The 14,973-nt window shown below is 44.9% G+C and overlaps 1 protein-coding gene across 1 annotated transcript in view; it reads right to left on the reverse strand.

The window, feature by feature from the left end:
• LOC111184164 (protein tyrosine phosphatase receptor type T) overlaps window positions 1-14,973 on the reverse strand; it is a 185,837-nt gene that overhangs the window by 89,396 nt on the left and 81,468 nt on the right. The window contains exon 3 of the mRNA XM_089895437.1: window positions 7,084-7,232. Within this exon, the coding sequence (XP_089751563.1) occupies window positions 7,084-7,232 (149 nt within the window). The remainder of the gene's footprint in view (window positions 1-7,083; window positions 7,233-14,973) is intronic.

Consider the following 14,973-nt stretch of genomic DNA (forward strand, 5'->3'; position numbering starts at 1 on the left):
CACATAGAAGAACTAGGGCTTTGGGGTCTGACAGTCCTGGGCTTTACTACTAGCCAGTGATTCTCAGACTTGAACGTGCATCAGCATGACCTGGAAGGCTCGTTAAAAACAGTGACTGCTGAGCCCCACCGGCGGAGTTTGGGGTTCAGTAGGTCTGGGGTAGGGCCCAAGAATTTGCTTCCAAAAAGTTCCCCGGTGACGCTAATGCTGCTGATCTGGGGACCACACTTCGAGCACCACTGCTTTGAGCAAATGACTCAATGTTTGCTGAAACTGAGCACTTTACTTTCCTCCTCTATAAAATGGGAATAATAACATCTATCTTACAGAAGGCAGTATAGTGGAATGATCTTGGCCGTAGGCTTAGGGGTGTCACACAGACCCAGGTTTAAGTTCCAGCTTAAAAATCTGCCATTTAAAACTATGAAGGCTTAGGCAAGTTCCTTATTATTTAAACCTCAGTTTCCTCACTTGTAAACCATCAGGGATAATCATAACACACTTATTTAATCCTCCCAACATACCGATGATATAAGATAATGCATATAAAACACTCCGCTGGAAATGGGCTCATAATTAATGCTCAATAGATAATAGCCGGTATGATGAATATTAATAATCTAATAATTATTGTAATTTGAGGCCCCAAACTGGGAGGATTAAGTGAGCTCCTTGGCTAACCCAGCTAGAAATCAAAAATATCTCACTACACTGGGATAACAGGGTCATATCTAACCAGAAGACACAGCACAGATGAAATATAAAGTCTTTACTTGAGACCCTCAAATCCCGAGCTGGAAGCCATGAACTCTGTGTGAGGCAGATACGCGATGGACATTTGGAGGTTAATTCAAACGTGAGCAGTGTGTTCTGAACCCAGGTTTGGAAAAGTGAGTGAGGGTGGTGGCAGCCCCCTGAACTTCCAGTAGTTCGGCCCAGGGTAGACTTGGAAACCAAACACTTCATAGACATGGACTAAACGGAGACAGATGCGCCAATCAAGATTTTGAACATGTTGGAAAACAGAAATGTGTACTGAAGAAGGTTGATAGCTGATGTGAGGGCCGCTGAGCCTGAGGGCAGGACCTGCAGGGCACACAGCTGGCTGCAGTCCAATAGCTGGGGGTGAGGCTCAGAGCTGCAGGAAGAGAAAGACTGATTTCATTACCCTCTGGGACACCAGAGGGCAGACAAGGGCCAGCGTCTGGTTGCTGACCAACCCATACTTTGTGTGCAAAATCAGGAATGAATGGATGGAAGTTACAGAGAGCAGATTTCACCTTAAAAGAAGACAGAATCCAGTACCAGAAGAGCTGGAACCAGATATGGCCTTGGAGCTAGAAGATCTTAGATGAATTCCAGGTCCATCATTCATATATACATACATACATATTTGGGCTGTGCAAAGATGCTCATTGTGGGACCATGAGTCTCCCACACGAGGCTACAATCTCTCTCTCTTGCTCATCTCTCTCTGTATCTATACAGGGCTTGGACCAGCTCAGGAATGCCCGAGGATGGGATGGGACCATCTGGTCTACAGTCCCACTTCCGAAGAAGCTCCTGGTGGGACAATTCTCACAGGTCCTTTCTGGATTACTGGGCAGCTGCCTTCCTGCGACAGGCATTTTGGGCTCTGAAGTGGATAGAGGAGCCCAGAGGAGGCTCTGTCCTGTCAGCTAGCAAGGCTATTCACGCTGATCTCCTTTCTTTCCTTCACCCTGCTTTGTGATGGAGAGAAAGCGTAAAGTTGGAGGAAAGACAAGACGCTTGGTTTAGAGAGTAGAACATGGGTCCAAACCTCACTATGGATTCATTATGGGACCTGAGGAAGAGCTTTTAATGTCTCAGAGCACCGGTTTCCTCTACTGTAAAATGGGTTTGCTAACAAACATACCAACTAGAGAGGGTTACTGTGAGGACAGAGTAAGATGCCAGATTTGAACATGCTTGTCACAGAGCCTGGCACTGGGCGGGAATCTGATTGGCTCCATGCCAGTATCCAGCCACAGGCTCCTTGCAGGACACTGTGGGGGCAGCAGCTTCTGCCCACGTGGCAGAAAAGGGGAGGAGCCATCAGCAGCCTCATACAGTGAGACGAGTGAGTGGTGAGAGCTGCATTCCTGGTGCAGGAGAAGGAACGTGGATTCTGGAGTCACATAACCCTATTTTGGCTTCCAATCCCATCGCCAGTCCATGTGTGTGGGACTTCGGGCTTATTTACTCCAGTTCTCTGAAACTCAGTTCCTTCACTTATGAAACGGGAATAATACCTAATTTATAGGGTTCCTAGGAGGCTTAAGAATGGGATTTATATAACGCATACAGTCTAGCACACTGTAGGTGCCAATAAAAGTGATCTTCCTATTTGAGCTTTTGTTACTAGTAAGCACAGAGCCAAACTAGGATTTGAAAGTTGCCAGCCTGCATATTTAGATTACGTTTTCATATAATGGAGTTACATTTTAAAATAACCTGGTCTTGACCCTCTTGTCTTCATTTATGTTTTCCTGATCCTGATTATTTAATTCTCATACAGCTGTTTTATTGTAGGTACTTTTAGGGATGTTTTTCTAAATTCTTTGAAGAACTAAGTGGATAAAACCTAACTGATGTCAGGAGAGACAGATCCTTATTATGACTCTGCAAATGCCTGTGTGATCTGCAGCATGGAGTCTCTCTGAACTTCAGTTTCCTCATCTGTAGAATGGGGGTAGTAAGAAACCTACCAGCTCTTTGGTGGCGCAGGAATAAGGATCTATGGCTCCAGGTTTTTGCAAAAGGACTTTTGTAAACTATGAAAAACTTAAAAGTAGGAACATTTATTATTTTTGAGACAATGCCCTGTTTTATTCATTTTTGTAATTACACCCCTCCCCAAACTGTGCTCAGGACTCAGGAACAGGGACAGGCACGTACTAAGTACTGAGAAAATGGCCACTAAATCTCACCTCCAAGCCCTCAACAGTGCCTGCTTCTTTATTTAGCAGAGAGCTTGATGGCCCGGCATGTGATGCTCCTTCACCCACCAGACATGAAACCACTGAATAGAATGGAAGCAAAAAAGTGAAGATGGAGTTTACTAACAGTACCCAATGGGCAAGTGAGTCTGCCAAATGCTATTACATGAAGGGTAGACAGCCAAGCCCCGTATCATAGAATTCAACAGCAATTTGTTTTGAAGCATTTTGATTTGGACTAAAACAAGGAGAGGATGAGACTATGAACAAAAGACATAAAGAAGATTTAAGCAGGAATGTAAAAAGAAAGCAGCAGAAGAAAGACCCAGAAAATGATCCCAGGGAGCAAAAGATCTCAGAAAAAAATAACAAGCAGGTACACAAGGTAGTAAGATCAAAATAAGATTACTTAACAAAAGCCAGCATTTCTTTAAACTGAAAACAATGCACACTGCTGACAGGCACTCCTTTTTCAAGAATGCCACAGCACTCCAGAGCAACAGTTCATACCTCACAAAGCCCCCTCACCCCTGCATCCCAGAGGTCACTGGTCCTATACAAAATTGGGAGGTTTGATGGGATGGATGTTGCGGAACTTAGCAGTCACTTGGAATCGAAAACCCAGGAAAACAAACCCACACAGTTGGATGCAAAGGTTGAATTAGGCCAGGGCCCACCTGTTCAATAATGAAATAATTGCTCAGGGCAGGTTTTTCTGTAATCTTTTCCAATGTGACATCTATTCTTGTGCTCTGCCTCTAGCAATGCTTCTTCAACATTTGCAAATAAGCTCAGGCCCTCCTAAAGACCCGATGGAGAAACCAGACAGTCACTTCCCTAATGCCACGAAAATAGATTCAATTTTACATACATCAGGGTGATTGCAGAAGCAATTTCTACATCTCCAGTGTAAGCATTACTTACATTTTTTTCCCCTCAAATCACACCCCAGTGAAAAGGTACCTGATGCATTCCAGGGCATTCAAAAGAATCCCCAGAGCATGTCTGTGGCTCTAGCCTGAGGACACCAGATGCATAGACAGAATCCTAAAATATTTACTGATTCAAACAAATGCAAAATTTCTTAATAATTGAGTATAACGTCAGTTGAATTTTTTCCATCTTTTTAAAAGCAATATCATTAAAATGAATGCACATACAAAATACATATACACGTCTGGGTACGCGTGTTATGTCTGTGTGCATGTATATGTGTGTATGTAAATGTAAAACACACATATATCAATCTTGGAAAGATTGTGTCTGGACTTTAAAACATCTGATTAGATTTTACTGGATATGCTGCTTCTTCCTCTCTGGCTGGCCAATCTACCTCAGTCTTGGGTGCTTTTATCTTAAAAGCCTAAGTTTTAGCCCACGGGGAAAATGGAGGTGATGTTTCCCCTTGAAATCCAAGAAATTGGTGTTACCCAGGTTTTCATTTGAAATCAGAAAGCTTAAGATCAAATACCTACAATTTTGGGGTCATGATGTTTGTCATGTGTCTTTGACCATATCTCTTTGGCATTCAGAGTCCTCCCAGGACATTTTTACAAAAATGGAAATGGAAAAAAAGGTGCACAAGAGCCTGGCCTGGACAGGAAAGGTTTTGGGTGAATAGGTACCACTTGGCCAGCAGTGCCATCAGCTAGACTTGCTAATGAACTTCCTTGCCTCAGGACAAAAGCAGGAGAGTCAGTGACAAGTTAACGCGGCCAAAGGCTTGGGGTGGGGCGGTACTCAGGATGCGCCTTTAAGGACAAACCAAGCCCAGTTCCTTGCTACCCTCTTTTCCACCTCTCCTTCCCTCTGTCGGCATCCTCTTTTCCTGGACCCAAGGGAATGTGAGAATCCCAGAAATTCACCCCGGTGGAGAATGGATTAAGAACTGACTTTGTGTTTAGGCAGACTGCAAACTTGCTCTGCTCTCTGAGGAAAAGAGAAGTTAAATATTGACTCATGAAGTAATCGCTATGTGCTGTTAGGCTTCATCTTTAAAAGCCATTTCTCAACCTTAAGAAGTATTCAAACTTAGCATCACCAAGAGTGGGCAAAGTGATAGCACGCGTCTATTGAAATGATGCAAAGGGAAGTACATACACAATGTGACCTGTGTAGCATTTTTGCCAAAATGTTTAACCTGAGTGTAATCATGATGAAAAAAATCAGACGAATCTGGACTGTGGAACATTCTGTGGACAACTGGCCTAGACTTTTAAAAGGTGTCAGCATCCCGAAAAGAAAATGAAAGGTGGGAGGACTGTTGTAGATAGAAAGGTGATGGGAGATGTGGTGGCCAAATATAAAGTGAGCATCTTGACTGGATCCTGGATCAAAAGATAGTAACAATTAGAGAGAACATTTTAGGGCCATGGGGGAAATTCAGCTATGGACTCTGGTCTATCAGAGATTGAAACAAGGTTATATTTCTTGGGTAAAATAATTTCATTGTGTTTATGCTGAGGAGCTGTCCTAGTTCTCAGGAAACACATGCTGAATTCTCTGGAGGGGGCGTGTCATGATGCCTAAAACTTACTTCTAAATGGTTCATAAAATTATATATATATATATATATATATATACACACACACACACATATACATATATATAATGTATGTATACATATAGTGTGTGTGTGTATATGAGAGAGAGAGAGGGAGCAAATATTGCAAAATGCGAACAACTGGTGAACCTAGGTAAAGACTACATGCGTATTCATTTTACCATATTTTTCAGTCTTTATAGGTTTAAAACAAAATCTCTCTTTCCCAAGGTAGCACGTCAATATTTGAAAATAGCTGTTGCCTCTTTCAAAGTTCAGCCTTCTTAACAGGGTGCCTGTAAGGACCCCCTGCGTGGCTTTTACAAAATCCACATCCTGAGCCCCCATCCCACTCCCCGTGCCCCAGGAGATTTTGATTCATTCAGCAGGTAAGGTGTGGGGCTCAGGTATGCGGATTTTGAAAACTGCCTCAGGTAGGTGCTGTGGTACACTTGAGGTTAGGAATCATGGGTCTGAGGTACCCTTGGATCCTGGACCATCAGGAAGCAGCTGTGTAACTGTGGGAAGGTCAGCCGAACACTGAGCTCTGCAAACATCATCTATAAACATACTAAACATCCCACAGGGCTGTGGTACAGACGAAGGTGGTCTGTAAATACTTGTTTCCTTTCTTTCTTCATCCTCATAGATCCCCGTCATCCCAAATTGACCTCATCTAAGTGATTTTTACAAAGTATGATTTCTTCCCTTTGCCACTGGCACAGTGTAGGGGGGACATTTGTCTCTGCTCATATTCCTTTAGATTTCCTGCTTTCCCCACTTTGGAGCAGAGGCTGGGGAATCTAGCATTTCTACGCAATTCAGAAAAAGAACTGGTTTTCAGAAAGTTAAGAGCAAAAGTCAGCACTCTTGAGTCTGATCCCCAAGATCAGACTAAACTAAACTAGCTTTAGTTTACTAGTCTTGATGTTCTCCTCTGGATGGGGTGAACCCTGAAATTGTACCCACTACTATTAGCTTGGGATCCTGTATTAACTCTGCATGAGGACACTGTCGCTCTTGACTAAATGCCACTTGGATCACTAGCTGTGTCTTGAAACTGACCAAGGCTTGGAAGGCATGCCCTCCAGTTCTGGATAAGTTACTCATCAGCCATGGGACTTTGGAGGAGTCTGAGCCTCAGTTTCACAAGCTGAGAAATGGAGACAGTGATAACGCATAACTCATCTACTTTATGTGGTTTACGTGCAGCACCGTTTTGATAACTGTAAGACACTCAATTCAGCTTGGCCTATTTTTCTCCTTAAGGGCACAACCATGTCTTCCTTCTTCTTTTTTTTTTTTTTTTTTTTACTATTATTAGTTTTAACCTGCCTCTGTGTACACAAGCAGCAGTTAAGATGGCTTGCCCTCATTGCCATCTGCTTTGAGGTTCTGAAATTCTCCTTTTCGGATGGGTGGCCCCATGTCTTTGCCAGGGAGCACCTTCATCCTGGACCACCCCAGGGAAGCATCCAGACTCCATGTCCTATAGCACCTGACACTGTGAGGGGTCAACAGCAGAGGTACCAGGGTCCAGCTGGTACAGATGTCCCCTTCCCCTTAGTTGGCTCAACTTACTGAATCCATTAACGTCCTGTGAGCTAGAGGAGAAGCCTTCGTCGTTGCGGCTGGTGCTGAGCTTGGTGGTGGGTTTGTCGGCCGAGGCCACGGGCCCCATCTCCCTCTGCGCTCCACTCTGTGTCTCCTTCTGCTTCTTGGCCAGCTTCCTTTGGGACATGTGCAAGGGGAATAAAATCACAGTCAGATGGTGACAGTTGCATCCAAGCACTGGAAGATCAGACTGTTCTTTTTCCCCATCCATCATCCTCAACCCCCAAACCTGGTCCATTTTCCAGAAACAGAGTCAAGGCAGGTCTTCCAAGGTCAAGGTGGAATAAACCTAAGTCTTCCTGAAACTGCTAAAGGCCTCCATTTGCTCAGAAATACGACATTTATCCTGCCTCATCCTCAGCAATGGGTGTGTTCTTTACTGGAGCTTAAAATGGGAAACGAGATTTTCACAACACTTTCCTTACTCTCCCTTGAAAGGGAAGAAGAGGCAGGGGGACCTTTCTGTTCCCATGGCTCTGAATGAGATTCACAATGGAGTCTGGCCTTTCTCAGGGACTGAGCTCATGAAATAGCCCACCAAACAAAGGTAGATTGAAGTAGGGGCTGGTGTGGGCAGTGGGTAAGGGTGAAGGTGAGTTAGTCTTATATCTCAAAAGGATAAAGGTTAAAGCAGAACTTGATGCACAGTTATTCCCATAGTGACCCTCAGAACCAGATGGGCATTTGGAATGATGATGGTGACGACGATGATGACGACGACAAAGTATAGCAGTGATGCTCAAACTCATGTAAATTAGAATCACTTTGAGAGATGAAAAAGCATACAGATCCTAGATTCATACAAGTAGGACAGGCACTAGACCTTTGGCCACCAAGTTCCCCAGGTGATTCTGACACCAACCACTGGAGGCTGAAACCATCAGCTTTGGCATCAGACAGACCTGGGTCCATATCCTACCTCCATAGCCTGTGGTTGCATGATACACGGCAAGTTCCTTAACCTCAGTAAATTCTGAACTGAACCTCATAGGGATTAAATGAGGATTAAGTGGGATAAAGTGTTCGGAGCACAGTGCCTGGCACACAGTGAATGTTTAACACGTGGCAGCTGCTATGCTTGCTTTTGTATCATCACCACTGGTCCAACTGCATTCCACTGCTGGAATCCTCTCTCCAACAGTCCCGCTGTGGAATCCCATCCCCCCTGGATTATATCAAGTGATGGAGACTTTGGCACCTCGCTGGGAGGCTGAGGGTTAAAAAGTTCTTTGTATGGATTTGAAATCTACTCCCTTTAAATGTCAACTACTGGGTCTCAGATTTATTGCCAGAGATACAAAAATATGACTAACCCCACTTGCATATGACAGTTTTTCAAATATTTCTAAATAAACAACCTGGTCCCTCTGAGTTTACCCAACATTTATGTACCTAAATATAGTAATTTTGTTCCTATCATGTGCAAGGCTATGGGTTGCACATTAAATATCTGGAGGGTAAATTCTTCCAGGTCTCTTGCTCCATTTTTCACAGGACTTGGCTTCCAATCCAATCTTGGTCACTCCTATTTCAACACGGAAAGGACATGTTTCCGTGATGTCCCAGAGAGGTCAAATTCAGCACCACCTAGGAAATATCCAAAGGCGAGCCCATCTGATAATGAAACAGGCAGTTTCAAGAGGTAATGATCCCCCTGTCAGAAGAGGGTAAATCTAGACTCAGAAGTATTCTAGAGGCTTTCATCTAGGATCACTTCTAGTTTGATGGTATTTTCCTTCACATGGAGTTAATCTAGCTGTAGACCGCACAGAAGAATGGCAGATGGCACACTCAAGTGAGGAGAGAAAATGTATAAAAGGACTATTGACCAAGTGAGAAGGGTATAAGGGGAATCCAAGGTATAATACAGTGATAGGAGAGCTGTTCATCACCTGTGGGTCCAGGGGGACAAGCAGAGGAAGCAGCAACCAGAACCCAAAAGGCGTTGTGAAGAGTAGGACACCTGTATAGAAGCAGTGAACTTCTCCCAAGGGATCCAGCCAGTCCTGAATGGCCCCCACAGGGAGGGAACCAGAGGCACAGATTCCCTGACTACATCCTCCCTCCCCCACCTGACCTCCTAGAGTGGCTCACATTAGCTGAACCCAACTGGAAGCCAAAGGCATGGCATCCATTTAGATCTTGCTCTGTAAGCAGATAGCAGAGTAGAGAAGCGTGGAGAGTGAATCTGGACCCAGGAAGAGAAGAGCTTTTGTCTGTTTGATGACAAATGCAGCCTAAAATGCAATTCCTCTTCTTTTTTTTTTTTTTTTTAATTTGCCTGGGGAAAGAAGGGCGCTCAGGAATAGAAGTGCATCTTTTGGTTAAAATGCTGTGGCCACAGGCATGCTGCTCCACTAGTGAAACTATTCCAGGCAGACAGAAAAACAACAAGAAATGAAGCATTCGGTCACTTGGGCCTTTTCTCACCATTGGCAGGCAATCGGCCAGCAGGCAGGGGGAACGCAAATGAAAGAAAAACGAGTAATTCTACTACTGATGACATTTCAAAGTTTTATTCTTCATTTATTATCAAAAAGGAGTGTGTTTCAAAATGTATAGGTGGAGCTTCCCTGGTGGTGCAGTGGTTAAGAAACCGCATGCCAATGCAGGGGACACGGGTTCGCGCCCTGGTCCGCGTGGATCCCACGTGCCACGGAACAACTAAGCCCGTGCGCCACAACTACTGGGCCTGCGCTCTAGAGCCCGTGCTCCGCAACAAGAGAAGCCACCGCAATGAGAAGCCCGCACACCACAACGAAGAGCAGCCACGGCTCGCCACAACTAGAGAAAGCCTGTGCACAGCAACGAAGACCCAACACAGCCAAAAATAAATAAATAAATTTATTTTAAAAAAATGTATATGTGACCTTCTTAATCATAAATTTGTAAAGATATACAGCAGACCCTCTGCCTCCATCTGAGTTCTGCTCACACTGCCCCAGCAGGAAATAAAAGGAAATCCGATAAGAAAATTAACTTTCAAACTATAAATGAGCATGTACTGGAGGCTTTGATATTTCCTTAGGGCAGAACTCCCAACCAATCTCATTCTATTCAGGGTAAGATAATATGGAAAGAGTTGTCTTAGGCACAAGTCACTGGTTTCCAAAGGAATAAAAAAAAAAAGGTCTTGCTGCATCTATGAAAAACGGCATTTTACAGAAATGTTTGGGTAGCTCTGAACCCCTGGATAAAAAATTCTTTTAATGGAGCCTCTCTAAAACATAGATATTTAAAAACTGGACAACGGAGTGGTAAAAATCTCAGGTTTTTACATCCTTACTTTTTCACCCATGGTTGACACTATGTTTTCGTGGTGATGATGATGCTATATAAAATTTTAAAATATGTAGACAGGTGTTTCAGCTACAAAATGGAAATGGAAGGGATGTAGAAGGAAATAAAACACAAAACCATACTTTTGGGATCTTATTCAAAATTTAATCACTAAAAACCCTCTTAGTAATTTAGGAAAAATCGTATTTATTCCTATAGTCATAGAGTTTAGTTGATCCCCTTCCCTCTTTTTCCTGAAGAGAGGGGGACATCCCAAACTTGGGAGTGGGGCATACAAGACCTATGGCTCCAGGCTTCAACTCAGCCTTATTTTCCACACGTGTCTCCTTTTAGGAAACACCAACTACCTCACCTTCCTGTCCTAACCATTCCTCAGTACTCCCTACTCCTCAGTGTGCCCCCATTCTTCTCCCTGGGCCACCTCCTCTTCATCCTTCGAGGCTCAGTGGCATTCAAATGTCACATCTTGGGCTTCCCTGGTGGCGCAGTGGTTGAGAGTCCGCCTGCCGATGCAGGGGACGCGGGTTCATGCCCCGGTCCAGGAAGATCCCACATGCCGTGGAGCAGCTGGGCCCGTGAGCCATGGCCGCTGAGTCTGCACATCTGGAGCCTGTGCTCCACAACGGGAGAGGCCACAGCAGTGAGAGGCCCGCGTACCGCAAAAAGTAAATAAATAAATAAAAAATGTCACATCTTCTCTGAGGTTTCCTCTTGCTCCCTAAACAGATGTGTGGTTTTCTCTTCCGGGCTGACTCTCCCACTGAACACAAATTTACTTAGCACCTACACATGCCAGTCTCTGCTGGATGTAAGAAGTTCATAGCGTCAAACACTGAACATGATCTTGACCTTCACAGAACACAGACACTAGAGGCAAAGACAGGCACTAAACAGGTAAATACACGAATCGATACAAAATCACAAAGGTGATTTTCCTTCTTTTCCAAGAAGGAAAAATACATATAGCTAGGGGAGAGCAGCAAATCGCTGGTTTGAACCCTGTCAGGAGATCAAGGAGGGCCTCGCTGCCATGTCAGCTAAGCACTTGACTAATCCAATTGCGGTGATTCAACCCTCCTACCCAGGAAGGCAAGAACCTCTTGGGTGAACCTCTTTCGACTTCCTGTACCTACTCCAATTTCTTGCTGAGTGTCTGGCACACAGCCAGAGCTCAATAAATTTGTTGTGCAAATTTATGTTTAAAAGTCTACAATCTGAAGTGTAGAAAAGACTGTCATTCTACTCTGAGTACAAATTATAACCACTTAAAAAAAAGATATATGCAAGGAAAGAGGAAGAAAAAGCTGCATGAAATTAGTTTGTGGCCTGAAATACTTCTAGTTAATGAATTATTTTTGTCTAACAACTTAGCATTTCCTTCCTGGGGTGTTTGAAGAATTGATGGAATGTTCACAGAAGTCAGAGACTTTTTTTTCCCTCAGAGCCCACAGAATAGCCATAGCTATAGAATGTTTTTTTAAAAAACCTCATATAAGATAGTCACATGATATATGGGATGGTCGCATAACTCATGCTGTCCTCAGATCCCTCAAGACTCAAGCACTTGTGACCTCCCGAACTTGGAATTTTTTCCTGCAGTTGTCCTGAGATTCCTGCCAATTGGGTCACACAATTTCACCAGCAGGGGGTACCAAGAGCTGTTAAAAAGAGAGCATTGTACAAGCCTATCTATTCCTCTGCTGGGTCTTCTACTAGAGCTGAAGAATGTTTTAAGACATAGCAATCCGAAGTTCCCTGCTTCTGACAGGTTGGGACAATGTGATGTGGCTGGTGGTATTCTTCCTTCTAACAGATCACTCGGAGGTTCCCCCGACTTTTGCTGGTTAGCTGAGCGAGGGTAGGTGGCCAGGGACGTGCCCACGATGGACCATGACTTCTGTGGTTTATCCTGAGCACCATTCTTGATAAGGGAGGGTGGCAGGTGGAATGGCTCCACGGAGAGGACTGTAAGGGCTGTGAAACGTTCTGGAATCATGCTACGAGAGGAGAAGGAAGAGTGTCTGAAACAGGGATGTTTCTCATGGAGAGGGAACATTCTGGAATGCTCTCTTCACACACGTGACATCTGGCTCTGTGTGGTCCCAGGGGTCAGAATTAGAACCACCACATTGGCTTGACACAAGGAAGAAATTTCTAGCAAAGTGGAACTGCTTGGGTCTCTTGTGGAAGTGCCTAGTGCCGAACTGCCCTTCCCACGTTTTCTTCTTTGGCAACCTTCTCTTCACCTTTAAGGGGCCAACTCAAAGGCCCCCTACTCTTAGAAGTCTTTTGTCTCCTCCCTAAAGTTAGCAGTTTATTTCTCTTTGCACATTAATTGGTTGGAAAAATATTTAATGAGCAACTACTTTGTAGGTGGTTAGACAGAAGTGGCTGTTAGACAGCAAGAGACCATGATGTGAAAAGCCAGACATGACCCCTGCTCTGTTTAGGCTTTTGGAAGTAATGAGCCCTCCATTATTGGAGGAGTTCACGGAGAGACTCAGAAACTACCTAGAGGAAAGAGGTAGTAGGGATTCCAGCATCTGGACCCTGCAAAACCCTTGAATATGTGGGTGGAGAACAGGAGGCCCGGACAATTGAGGGAGAGTGTTGGTTCCATAGGGCTCTTCCCTGGATGTGAAGAGCCATATGCCCACTTTCCAGGGGAGACACTGACCAGGCACTCTTTCCTTTCTCCATAGGGTTTTCACTGACCCATCCTCCACTGGCATCTCTGGACAGACTTTCCTGGGAAAACACAAAGGTTGGAACCCTGGAGCCAGAGAGATATCTCAGTCCACAGGAGGTAGACAAAGAAAACACAGCTGAAACTCTACTCCTATTAAAAGCCGGCATTGTGCTCTTTGAAGCTCGGACAGACACTTCCTATGCTGACATGATTGAATCTCTAATTAAATTTATACATCAGAAACTGGAAGGGAACTGCACCATTCCCTTATTTTGTAAAAGAAACTGAGGCCACACAGAGGAGGAGCTTAGACAAGTCATGCAGCATTTCAGTGGAAGCCACAGGACCCTAACCTTGCTTTCTGCCTGCTAGCTCAGGATACCTGTTCCAACTTTCCTCTACCTCTCCTTCTGGGATAAAACCAGAAGTGCAAGTTCAGTCCATGGTAACAATTCTAGCCCCTTATGAATGCAGCAAAACCTCATTAATCCAAACTCCACTAACTCAGAATAACTGTAGTTGAGGCAGAGGCTGGGCTACCGCACAGCAGAGTTGATAGTGTAAACGAGGATACGGAAAAGTGCAGGATTAAAAGGAGAACACACCACTTTCTCTTCTTTCAGGAGGCAGCATGGCACAGCAGTTAACATCAACTTTGGTGCCAGACAGCCTGGCATCAAAACCTGGCTCCATCTCAGACTAGCTGTGTGAGTTCTTGCAAGTTACACATGCCTTTGCATGTCAGTTTCCTCCTGTCTATAGAACTGCAGGTAGCAGCAGTGCTTCCAGGGAAAGGAAAGTGTTTGTGAAGATTAAATGGTGTGTAGTTACCAAAGCATTTTCCCCAGTGCGTGGTACACAGTAAGCACTCAATAAACGCTCTCTGGTTATCTTTTTTTTTTTTTTTGCGGTACGCGGGTCTCTCACTGTTGTGGCCATTCCCATTGCAGAGCACAGGCTCCGGACGCACAGGCTCAGCGGCCATGGCTCACGGGCCCAGCCGCTCCGCGGCACGTGGGATCTTCCCGGACCGGGGCACGAACCCGTGTCCCCTGCATCTGCAGGCGGACTCTTAACCACTGCGCCACCAGGGAAGCCCTCTCTGGTTATCTTTTAAATATAGGAAACAGCCATGTTGATTTAAATGGCCTCATTATTTATTAAATATGAATCCTCTAAAATAGATACCCTGAAGAATGGCTTTTCTCTAAAAACATTCTTTGATGTATTCTACAGCCGTGCTTCTCAACCTTGGCTGCACAAATCATTTGGGGAGCTTTAAAATTTACTGATGAAGGCTTCCCTGGTGGCGCAGTGGTTGAGAATCTGCCTGCCGTTGCAGGGGACACGGGTTCGTGCCCCGGTCAGGGAAGACCCCACATGCCACGGAGCGGCTGGTCCCGTGAGCCATGGCCGCTGAGCCTGCGCGTCCGGAGCCTGTGCTCCGCAACGGGAGAGGCCACAACAGTGAGAGGCCCGCGTACCACAAAAAAAAAAAAAAAAAAAAATTACTGATGAGATTCTAATTTAATTGGTCTAGGGTGCAGCCTGGGCATTTAGGTTTTTAGAAGCTCTCCAGGTGGTCGTAATGTGCCACCAAGCTTAAGCACCACTGATGTAGAACACTGATTTCTCCAAGTAGTCTCTGGACCAGCAGTATCGGCTTCACCTGGGAACATACTAGAAATGCAGTTTCTCCAGCCCCACCCCTGACCCACGAATCAGAAACTCCAGATGCGTAATAAGCACTCCAGGCAATCCTAATGCATGCTGAAGTGTGATATTCCCATTGCTGAGAACCCACTCTTCAGCTGATCTGAATTATTGAAGAGTCCCTATCACGGTGGAGGACCAAGACCAGGAGGTAG

The sequence above is a fragment of the Delphinapterus leucas genome, chromosome 15 (genome assembly GCF_059928025.1).
Source record: "Delphinapterus leucas isolate spDelLeu-1000000601 "Yukka" chromosome 15, BTC_Dleu_Yukka2, whole genome shotgun sequence".
NCBI classification, from domain to species: Eukaryota; Metazoa; Chordata; class Mammalia; order Artiodactyla; family Monodontidae; genus Delphinapterus; species Delphinapterus leucas.